The 12,643-nt window shown below is 36.2% G+C and overlaps 1 protein-coding gene across 1 annotated transcript in view; it reads right to left on the reverse strand.

Moving 5' to 3' along the window:
- RAB2A (RAB2A, member RAS oncogene family) overlaps positions 1 to 12,643 on the reverse strand; it is a 42,485-nt gene that overhangs the window by 2,581 nt on the left and 27,261 nt on the right. The window contains exons 5-6 of the mRNA XM_084201851.1: positions 12,461 to 12,553; positions 8,857 to 8,968 (exon numbers count right to left, since the gene is read on the reverse strand). Of these exons, the coding sequence (XP_084057977.1) occupies positions 8,857 to 8,968; positions 12,461 to 12,553 (205 nt within the window). The remainder of the gene's footprint in view (positions 1 to 8,856; positions 8,969 to 12,460; positions 12,554 to 12,643) is intronic.

Genomic DNA, 12,643 nt, shown 5'->3' on the forward strand with positions numbered 1-12,643 from the left:
ATCTCATGTGCAGTTGCTTCAGTGAGACTTTCCTTCCTGACCTCTGCAGAAACAGGTATGACAACAGAATCCCATAACCCACCCTGAAGCAGCAATGGATCACATGCTGTTTACAAAAACAGTGGCATTTTCATAACATCTGTATTCTACAATCTGTTGTCCAGTAATTACAGGGAAAAAGTGGTTTTTAAGATATATAAATTACTTTTAAATTATTTATTTCTGACCCTTATGGATAGATTGTGTGGCAGATGGTTTCCCCTACCCTTAATATCTTTGTAATAGGCCACTCTAGATTAGAGTGCTTAGCAACATAAAACCACAGGGTACTTACAATGATGATGTAAGGATGCTGTCTGCTGGCTGAAACCTTACGCTATCATTTAATATTCACCTAATTTTAAGAACGCATTCTCTTTAATTAATCTTGCACACAATGGGTAACAGACATCTTAATAGTAGAAAGGAGAGGCTCTAGGTTTTGTAATGACTTCTAAAAATCTATTGTTTTAATTCAGAGAAAATACTTTGACACTCAGGTCTGAACAAGTGATATAGATGTTTTTGGTTAAAGTTTACAATCAATGATTCCATTTTCATCTCTCATTTAGCTTTATAGGTCAAGTAACACCTAAAATAATGCATAATTTAGGAGGTGATTAAAAGCAGCTCGTAATTACAATAAACATACAGTTCTTTTTGTTTTAAAATATCAACACCTTGCAATCATACAAGACATGCTACCTTCTCCACAAGCCTATTACAGCAAATACAGATCTAATTCAAATATAAAAAAGTAAACAGGATTCATGGAGAGGAACAAATCATACCTTTCCTCATTTCTACACTGGAAGCATTTGACTGCTGAACTTGCCACCAGAGCTTTGTTTCCTAATTAACAGGACTGATATGTTTTCACCTTTAAAGGCCTTACAGCTCCCCAGAGTAATCAATCTACTGCAGCTCAATTACTGCACCAAGCACACACCACAGCCAGTGAAGGAGACTTGAACGACTGCAGCAGGAGCAGAGAGATATGAATATGCATAAACTCTAAGTGGGTGATCGAATCATCACAGAGGGTCATGAGAATTTGCAGCAAAATAATGAGAAGAATTAATCATTGCAGATTCACAAGGCACTTAGGAAGTGAGTTCGTTTTTCAAACACGTGTTACAGTTGAGAAGAAAAATTGGCTTTTGGCCAACTATGAATTGATTCAAATACCTCAGAAACTGAAGTTTTCTATGTAAGGAAAAAAATTCAAACTTATCTTTGCTTCTGATAACATACTAATTATTGTAATGGCCTCATACATGTGCCCACTGAAAGGTGTAAGTCAACTTTGAAAATTCACACAGCTGGATTCTGTGAGGATCCTTACTTCTACTTCAGTGGGACATTAAACAGAACTTGAAGTCTTAAAAAAGTGTTATGATAACTTCATGTAAACAAGCACTTAACAATTGGCACTTCTAACTCTTCCAGAAGATGTTGGCTAAGTACACCAAGACTCTTAGAATTAATTTCGTGAGAATTACATTAAATCTATAAAAATTGCTTTAGAGCAACAAACCAGAATTTTAACAGACTCCAAACTGATACAACTGAGAATAAATTAACTTTTGGATACTACACTCAAGAGCAGTCATTGTCGCAATGCATCTATCCTCACAAAACCCAGTAAAACACACTGGAAAAAAGCATTGCACAAACATAAAATTACTTCAGTTACTACACATGTATCATACAAAGCAAAAGAGCATAGTGAGTTCAGTACAGTATATTTTATTATTAAACATATTGGCCAAGAAACTGCTGATCTGAAAAAATCAAATATTCCAATAATCTCAGTTCTATCATTTCCATTCTCTTCAAGTCATAATCTGACTACCCCATTCCATCAGTGATTCTGGTGCATGACAAACAGTGTTAAAACAGCACATACTGTTACTTTGCATAGCAAAATGCCAGGTTGCACTGGGCCACCGAAATAATTCCTATTTGAAAACAAATTATAAGAACATAGCACATAAAAGTCTACCTCACATTCTCCTCTTCGTATGTATTTTTAAAAACTGCTACTAACCACCCTTGAAAAGAGACTTGAATCCCTTGATACTTCCATTCATTTCTCAGATCCATATATCTTAACTTATGATTCAAAGTGTAAGCAGACTCAATCACCTGAGAACATCACTAAAACAGCAGTCTCCCTGCTTTAAGATTATCTCATCAGATTTTGGCATTACATGCTAGTGCCCCAATTATCAAGGACAAGAAGGTGGACTTGGTAGAATTGACTTCTTCCAAAAATCTCTTTTAATACTGCATGTTCTCACTCTTATCTGGAACATGCAGAATACTATAAACTCTTAATTATTTATGGGCAGTTTATCCTATTTTCAGATTAAGTGAGCCATAAATGCAGAAAGACAGAACGATTTCCCCTTAAATCCAGTTTAGATTTATTAGACCACATGCAGGGGACTGCAAGAATACAGCTGTAGACCTCACACGCCAGCTTGGATCCAGGTGCAGTTTAGACACTTCCAGAGAAGACCTCACCAGCAAGCCCACAAGGACTCAGCTGGCTGCCTACCAAGCCTACTGCAGTTGCACTGTACGTTCCTATAATGCTGCTGATACTAAAACCCTAGACAAAAGATACTCATGCTTTTCCATCCCAAATCAGGTCCAGGCTCATTTTCACCACTGCAGGGAGGCAGTACCAGACTCACCCTGCATTTATACATAATGACCTGAAAGATGGCAATGCCCTAGTACATAGTACCTCTATTACTCATAAAAGGAAGTAGAGACTTTTGCAAAATCAGTATGTTAGACTTCCAAATATAAAAATCCTTGACTACATTTTGGGAAAATTCAAGAAAACAATGTACCTTCAGGAAAACATCTACATTTAATGTTTACTTCTGTTTATTTTCTAAACCCCAACTTACTGATGCTTTTTGCATGAAACCACTGAATACAATTGTACCACAGCATTAAAAAAAGGTTGTATACAAGTTATTCAGTGACTTCTTTTAATGTAATGTGTTTTCCAATTGTGTGCTCATTATCACCAGGTTTCCAAATAATAGCAATATCCCTTAGAGGAAAAGCGCATTACTGTACAAGTGGGAAAGTGAGTCTTGCAAGATGTGATCTGCCTGTTGTGTCATGCCTGCACCTACTCCAAAGCCAACAAAAGAGGCCTTTAAATCACAATGTATCAGTATATTATCACTTGAGATTATTTGTATAAGGAGTTTCCCTGATTATATAGCAAAATGAGACTCAAGAAGTCACGTCTCACAAAGCTTGCCCCAAAAAACTCCCCAAACAACCCAAAACAGCAACTACAAAACACTACAGAGACTGCATTTAAGGTAAATTAATCCTACAAATACTAAATGTAGAATGAAATCAACTTCAACATTCATATCATCACACAAATAAACAAGTAATACAGTTTTACCACCCTTGAGACAAATCCAGGAAGAATTAATTCTGTAAATGGTAAAAACAGTGCAAGAAACAGGTAAGGGAGTAAGTTCCTGATACCTCTGTCTCATGGAAGCTGTATGCAGGAGTAATAATAAGCTAGGGGCACCAGAGTAGTAGAGCAGCTACATTTAGTTTTTACTTGCAGATGTCAATAATGTCACTTGTCATTCTCAGAAAGCTATTGTCAGGACAAAAATCTTAGGATTTGCTATAAGCTTAGCATAGCAGGAAAAAACTTGTAAATGAATCACTCATACGTTTCAAAACCCAAGACTTTTCAAGTTCATCTTTGCCTATAAACCGGTACGAGATCCCGTTCAGCACTGCTAGTTCGTGGAACATGCTGCCCTCTGGTGGCAATGTTAAAATTAAATTTAATGCCTGGAAATAAAAAATTGGACAATCATTATTTCCTGGATTCTTTCTTACAATTACATGAGGAATGCTTAAAGGTTAAATGTACCACAAATTCTAAAGCATGACCTAGCCAACACCTAGAATTTTTCTCCTCCTCTCCAACTTCCTATCTTATCTTTTAGCAGTAAGATATGATACAGTTAAATTACTCTTTAAGAATGCATTTGGAAACAGTAACAATGTAGACAACAAACGGATTTATGCCTAAAGTATTCACCATCTCAGGGTCTAAGTGGTGCTGCATGGCCACTTAATAAAGTGAGATTCCAAAGTTCTGAGCAGCTCTTTTATGCACCCACAGTGAGGCAATGCTTTTTACAGGTAAATTATCTTTCAGGAAGAAGCCTAGCACACTAAAAGGGATGCAGAGGGGTTAATATGCATAATAAGGTGCTATATAATGAACCCACACCCAAAAAGCACCCCAACACAGCTGTAACCTTATATTTGAAGTATAGGTGCAAAGACACAAACCAGAAGTTCACAGCAATTTCTTTATGACCCCATTGAGGCACAAGCTTTCTGACAGACTTATTGGGCTGATACATATTACTAAAGCTCAAACAGATGTAAAAAGTCCTGTAACTGTTGTTGAACAGTTACACAGGACAGAATACTTGAGGGAAAACAAAAAAGATAGACCCTCCCCCCAGAACTAAGAATCCATTTCTCCAGGAATCTATAGGTCAGGCAGGCAGTATCATATATTTCATGCTCTCCTATAAAGACTGAAACACTCAGTTAACTGAGACCTTTTATTCTCATCATACCATGAGACACCCCAAAGCCCCAAGAACCAAGGCAGATCTAGTGTTCCTTACTGTGAAGCTGGGGCACAATCCAAGGATTTGCCACAAGCAGCTAAAAGCTGTGTATCCTCATTACAGCCAGGTGTCCTGCCCCTTCTTCCTTCCTCAGCTGAACTGACAGAAGCTTCAGCCCCATTTTCTCATGGGAGAAACTGGCTAAAATGTCAGCTTCACACAGCTGAAAGGTGACAGAACTTTGATTTCCAGGAACTTGAAGGAATACTGGTTTTGATACAAATTAAGATAAACCTAACTTTTGGGTGGGTGTTTTTTGGTTTTTTTTTTAAGACTCATGACCTAGCAATCCTTCTCTTTTGCAAGTCCTATTCAGATTACCTTGCTACAAAAATTATTAACATCCTACGATTTTTAAGTTTTATTAACTAAATTCCTGCTTACTATATTACCATGTCAAACAACTGTTTGTTTCCCAGCTGTTAGTTGTGTTCAAGGAGGGTTGGAAGGGAAATAAACCACACTCTAAAAATCAGTTCAACTTTAGATGCTTCTAAGAGTCTAATCTTTCCATGAGACTTTCACTTTCACCCTTCAGAGACTATTACAAAAGGGCATCTCCTTTTGGTTATCTGTGCCACTATTGAAACTACAGGAGCTTTTAATATTTGTTATTCATTTAAGCAAAAGCATGAAAGAAGCAGCCTGAAGAGAAAATTAGGTTACAACTGAAACAGAACCACCGAATGACCATCAAGCTCCATGTAGCAGAAGTGCTCCATTGCTCAGTTAAAACCATGAGTCTATTCAGATTTAATCCTAAGTAATGAATTCATTATTGCATTCTATTTATGTACAGACAACTTGGAATAACACAAACAATGCTTTCAAGTTTGGCAGAGGCACCCCTCCATATGGGAAACAACTTACTAAAACCAACTCCCACACCAACAGTCAGTGATACACAGGCACAACTCAAGTGAGACAGTTTCTGCACAGTGATGTTCAGCACTGCTTTGACCAGCGTCCAGAAAACTTTCTTTAGGATTGGTCACATCATTAATCATTATTAAAAGTAGCAGTCTGGAATGAAATAATGCACTAAGTTACTGTAGCTTCCCAAATACAGCTAGGTATCCTTACTTCTTGAGAATGAGTGCACATAGATTCAAACCATTGATATGCCAGGGACAAAGAGTTAAACACCATGTGCTGGAGGGGACTTCGTGGTCACCCTGAGGTCATGCTGGTAATTCTACTCTGCCCTTGCCCAAGCAGTAAGCTCTCAGCAAACTCTGTGACAATTAATTCTGCTCTTACCTGCAACCTGCAGTTCAATCTACTGCTGAACTACCAATGAAAGTAACTAATGTGATAAAATCGCTAATTTCTCTTGCAAATGAGACAAAAAAATGCTTATGTATTATGTGTTGGTTTAATGAGAGGTCCGAAAGCAATGATTAAAACAAGCGCAAACGTGCCTGGGGTTCAGACTTACGTGTGTACAAGTAAAAAGCCTCCCAATGGACATCACAGTGTTTTCTTAGAAAAAGTAAATAAGCAACACTGAAGTCTGAAAACAGAATTTCAGAGTGCACATCACCCATCCACAGTACAGCAAATATGTTAACCAAGATTCTAAAAGTTAACAAGACTCTACCACGAGAAAGCCCACAGCCATTCATGACAAAGTGTACACTGCTCTAACTGCAATCACCTTAGAAATCACTGAGGAGAAAAAAAGAGAAGCACAAAAAGTCAGTAATATTTTGATAGCTGGTTACCTGTACAGCTTTAGACAGAGGCTAAAAGGAAATCAACAACAACCTCCTGTTCAAATAAATATGATACTGCTGAAGAGACTAGCATCAACTGTCCTTGCACTGCAGTCAGATTATAAGCCTGTGCCTAACCTCCCTCCACTAACTATTCTATCTTCTCAGTGACGCAGATGCTCTTTTTACACGATCCCATTCCACATGAAATACGATGATTTAACCATGTGGTCACAGCGAATTCTTAGAAATCTCCAAAGTAACTATGAAGGATCTACTTCCCACTCACTACCATCTATTACTTATTATGCAAACAGGGTGGAAACTTCTCCAACAGCCTTGCACAAAACAAACAGCCAGCAGGATGTTTTCCACTCCTTATCATCCATTTCTATTCAAGACATAGGTAAGGGACAAAATCCTGAAGAATATAATGAACAATTTTAAACTCTTTTAAGATCAAAGCACCAAAAAGGTCAGTCTACTGCTCCACCTACAGATTTACTAAAGTATTCGACAGTGGTGGAAATCAGGATTGAACAAGGGAAACAGCTTAAAAAAACATTACCAACAGAAGCTGATTTGTTCATATAAAGAAACTGGTTAGCATTTTGCTTCTGTAGCTGTTAACTATTCTACATCATGCCACTTTGTGTTTACTGAGAGCACCATTTAAGGTATGCACTTGACTGTCACTGGAAAGGATTATATCCTGAAGCTTTTCCACCAGAATTAGAAAGTTAGTACACACACACATCACTCACACAAGGAGAGGATTCTAGGTGACTTTTTGATAAAGAACTTCATGCTCATTTGCCTCCTGATAATCAGAGATGCATTAGATACTGGACAATTTATTCACTAGGATGTATTTTTTGATGCAAAATGAGGTGATAATTTTAGAATCAGGTGAAAGTCATCTGTAGCTTACTGCAACTTTTCAAAAAACTTAAATATTTTATAACTAAAAGGCTCTACCACTAAAAGAATACCTCATTGGTCACACACCATTTTGATCTTAGGATAGTTTTGGAAATGAATAGGGATGGATTATGTAGTATAAGAAACGATGTCATTATAAGGTCAGTGTGGATAAACCCAGTATGGGCTTTAAAGACATGTGAAGCAATCTTTCTGCTGTATATAGCACTAGCATCTCAGCTGGAGCTCTGGGTCCACCATTGTACTTGTCTGGCTACAACACAGTTAGTTTTCTTTACAGCAGCCTGCATGGTGCTGTGTTTTGGATTTATGACTAAAACAGTGTTGATAGCACACTGATGTTTTAGCTACAGCTGAGTGTCAAGGTTTTCTATTTCTTACACTGCCCTCTCCTGATAGTGATTAGGCTTAGGGTAGGCAAAATCATGGGGGCACATAAACCAGCCAGGACAGCTGACCAGAACTGGCCTAAGGGGTATTTCATATTATATGATATAATGCTCAAGAATAAAAACCAAAGGGTAGTCAAAGTCATTGGTTCTCAGAGAAATTAGATTCAATTTGAAATTCAATTTGTTTGTAGGAATTTGTGACTGCCTTTCTGTCACTCTTCGTCTGTCTCTTTGCTTAATATTTAAAACTATCTCAGGCCCTGAGTTTTATCTTGCCTTGGCTCTTCTGGTTCTCTCCCCTATCCAGCTGGACAGAAACACTGAATGAGCAACTTGGTGGGTACTGAGTTGCAGCTGAGCTCAGTCCACCATGACTACCCTTCAAGAAAGGAAAGCAGTAAACCAAGGTGAGAGATGCAAGAACTCACATGTGTCCAGAAATGTGAACTATAAGCCAAACTTCAAAGACCTGATTTCTTTAAAGTAGCAAGAACTGAAAAACTTATTCAAATACAGAGCAGAGTACAGTAACCAACCAAGGCAATGATCCTTTCAGCAGCTCTGTAGAGGACAGAAAATAGAAGCTGTGTGCAAATTGAAGTAGATTCCTACTAAGTAGTATACAGGAAAGATGATGACAGTACAAATAGCAACCCACTGCAAGAGATTGCTGTGAAGAACTCGTGATATACCAAGAGCCTTTAGAACAGGTTACAGTGACATCTGCCAAGAATACCAATAGCTTGGCTTGCTTTGGACTAGCAAATCTATTCTAGCCTTACTTCTTAGATTTCATAGCAGACAGAAGTTGGCCATTTCTCTGATCAAATACTTCAAAAAAACCCACAAGTACATTAATTAGGAAGTCTCAACAATATAATTAATGCTGTGTAATCAATTACAACATGGAATAATATATAATATATATTATTCTCATAATATAAAGAGTAGCTAATTCAAGTTAAGGAAACCAAAATCTAGAGGAATAGTATCTATACAAACAAGTGTAATTTAAATCAACTGTTTTAGTAAAAAGACAGCGTTGAGCAACGTTACCTCCTCTACATTGGAAGCAGTTTTGGCAGATGTCTCCATAAAGATAAGTCCATGTTCTCGTGCAAATGCTTCACCCTCCTCTTTCTTAACTTCTCGTCTAGATTCTAAATCACTAAGATACAAGAAAAAAGATAAGTTAAATTACATGGTCTAACATGTCCATATAAAGATTGTTCTTCACAGACATGCTTATAAGCCTGAGAAGCCAAGAGCCCCCATGAGAACCTGGGTATATAACTTGTCAAGCCCTTAAATTAAGCAGAATTATAGTAAGTCCTGCACTTACAGTACATGGAATAGTCACAGGCAAGACACTTGAGCTATAAACCCTAGCTGACAAAAATCTTATCAAAGACTTCATGAAATAACTTTCTACAGGATGAGTGTGTATTTATCTAGGTATTCCTTCAATAAGAACTTTAGACATTGTACTTTGAGTATATATCACTCTCTTCTATTATATTATTATCTACCAATTCAATACTATAAAGCTGAGCTGATAAAGGAGCTTTACAAATGAGTTATTTATATTAAACATAATTTAAAATATAAAGGGTTTTTTTTCCTATTCAGTAGCAAAACTTCATACAGTCAATTTCTTCTCTGATAAAAAACCCCTTAAAAGCAGAATTAAGTTCTTTTGAATTACATTAGCTGTTCTCTCCCAGTAAGTTAGCACTTAGGTTGTGAAACTCCTGGCCCTCCAACAGCAAAAGAAATTGAAGTGACGGTTAGACAAGTTCTTGCTTCCTGCTTTCCAAGCAATTTAATTCAAAATTATTACTCCAAAAAGCGGAAAAAAATCCCCTCTTGGACTTGACAACTAGAGACAAATCAATTTCTCTAAGTCATACAGACACAAGTGTTTCACCCTTACTTTTTAAAGCTGCTTTACTAACAAGGAATTCACAGTTTGTCCTTCTTTGCAAGTATATTATATCTTGAGCAATAAAAATTATATACTTATTACTCACGCATAAGTGTAAGAGATATATTTCAATGAATTTTCGTCTAAGTTGTACATGCATAAATATCGTTTTAGATACAAATTTTTAACTAAACAGCATACAAATAGATACATTTAATGTGCAGGCAGTATACAAATATAATGTATCATGCTAGACTTCAGTATTTGCCAACTTTGTAATTACACATATAGTAAAAATATGTAATACTCACTGTGGCATCTATTTTGCAGCAAAGCAGGGTTTTCTAATTTTTAACTAAATGCTAGCTTAGATGAGTTACAGAGTCAATACAATTCAGCACATTATTTAAATATTTAAAAAATTTGAAGATAAGGATACAAGAATATCTTCTCAAAACAATTTTGAAGTTGATGTTCATTGTATTTAAGCACTCCCAGTATTAGCTGACATTATCTTTTTCAACCTGAGCAATGTCATTATCTGTTACTACCATGCTACTCTCAAAAACACCTTATTTAAAACCTTGATTCACTCCAGTGTTATCTCCATGACAGAACATAAACAAGTAACTTTTTAGTTGAAATAATGCAGTTGTATCAAAAACTGCAATGACAGCCCAATCAAAACTCAATACTGATACCTAAACATATTCTTAAAGATCTTTAACTGCTTCTACTAACCACAGTTGTCTTCCTCTCTCCATTCCAATAATTCGAAGCATTTGGTCTTACTAGATCAATATAGCTATGCTTTGTTCTGGAAAGAAGATTAAGTACAGTATTTGTAATGTTTTAACACTAGTATTTGTAATGTTTTCAACAAACAGCCATTATATTTCAAATTAAACTCTCAACACTCTTCAAATCCAGCAATAAGTCAGTAGTACAAACTTATGTCAAGTGCACTTTTGGGAGTCATAAGAGCAGTATTTATTTCTTCAAAACTACTATGCTAGCATACACATTCTTCCTTCCACCCACCTCCAGCAGTATGCACTACCATAAGAACTCTTTCAGGATAATGCAATAAAATTGAAGGAGTTTTCTTCCTGCCCTACTTGAAAACAATATCCTTTAAAAAGCTTAAAATCTTAACTCTTAATACTTTTAGTTCATGTGGCACCTTAATCTGTAACAATTTACAGTGCACATTTTAAGCATATTTATTGTTTGAATAAAACCTAGTTGTAACTGGGAATTACTGGGTTAGCTGAAAATAGCAAATGAGTCTGTATCCACAGAATACAAGACATGAAAATTTAGTTTAACAGCTAAGAATAATCAGAAGGAGTTACAGATGTCAATTAAGTATGCAAACTTATCTCAAGTAAACAGTACACTTTACTGTTTTTCTCAGTGCCATATTTTTACTCACACAAGTAATAAAAACAGTTGGTCAGGGCCATCACGGGTTTACCAAAGCTTCATTTAATAAAACAGGATTACATTTTTTATATTAATTTGTCAAGATTATGCTTGACACATTCCTCAATTAAAAAGAAAGTTGTTAGCCATTTACCAGATGATGTAAAAAGAAGTTGACAAACTTCACAATTACTTAATATGTACCATGGTTTTCAGGAGGAGGTAGAGGGTAGTGGGGCAATGGGGGAAAACAGAAGGGACAAGAGGGGGAAGAAGAAAAGAATAAAAGTTCAACAGGCCCAAACAGCAAACCCAGACTCACTATCACAAAGCTGCTTATCAGTAGTATTTTAAGAAACGATGTGTCTGCTCGTGAAATTTTCAGGGGCATGTGTACACACTATTATTTCAAATGGCACCTTTACCTTCAAGAATTACTGAGGCATGGACACAAGTTCCAGTCAATTACACAAGGGGCCATAATTAATGGATTATTAAATTCTGAGCTGATGCTTTTGATATTTTGAAAAAGGTCTACTTCCAGCAAAAAAAAATAAATCCAGATATGATGCTATAATTTGCTGGATCAAGAACTAGAAGAATTACTGATAATATATTCAATGATGTGTTTTTAATAAGACTTTCACTACCAAGCTGCAGCATCAACAGGGAATAATTTTATAATTTTAGACAGTGTAGCTGATGAGAAGACCAAGTGAATTTGCCAGGAAACAGTGAAAACATTCTCTGACCCCGACCCCAGCTAAAAGATACCAAATAGGGAAGAGGCTTGTAAATCAGAAATGTCTCAATCATTGAGGTATGCACTTCTTACATTTGAGAGAAGTTTTTGATCTGAATCCTGTACTATGGGCTTTTGTTTTTGAAATTACATTTTCTCTGATGTGATACTTAACCAAAAACTAAAGCACTTTAGAACACCTCAAACTAGGTATCATATTCTCTTTATAAGGAAGAGATCTAGGTGTTCCTGACTGGTGATTTCAGAAACAAAAAAGCATAATAGAAAATAACTCCTATAATCCATTGCTTCAAGCATTTGCAATCAATCCCTTGGAATAAAATTACTTCTAAAATAGATATTCAGAACATAACGTAGCTGATCATGTGCCGCACATTGTATTAGTCTAAGTAGAATAAGAAAGATTTTAGGCTCACCACAAAACTATGCACAGTGACAGAAGGGAATTTGAAGTTAACATATTCCCTACAAATTAGAAAACTCAAAAGATGAAATATAGGGAAGTGAAATATTTCCCTCTTACAAAATAACAGCTAATAAAATTTTACCTTTTGTTTCCAATAAGCATTATAACCATGTTGGAATTGGAATGCTGACGAGCATCTTCTAACCAAGTTGTCAAGTGGTTGAAAGTGTCCCTCCTAAGTATAGAAGAGAATGAACATTAAAAGCAGTGTTTTAAGAAATCTTTCCCCTGTTAGTCCACTATTCTACTTGAATAACCAACTCAT

This window comes from Fringilla coelebs (genome assembly GCF_963513975.1).
Source record: "Fringilla coelebs genome assembly, chromosome: 1".
Lineage (NCBI taxonomy): Eukaryota > Metazoa > Chordata > Aves > Passeriformes > Fringillidae > Fringilla > Fringilla coelebs.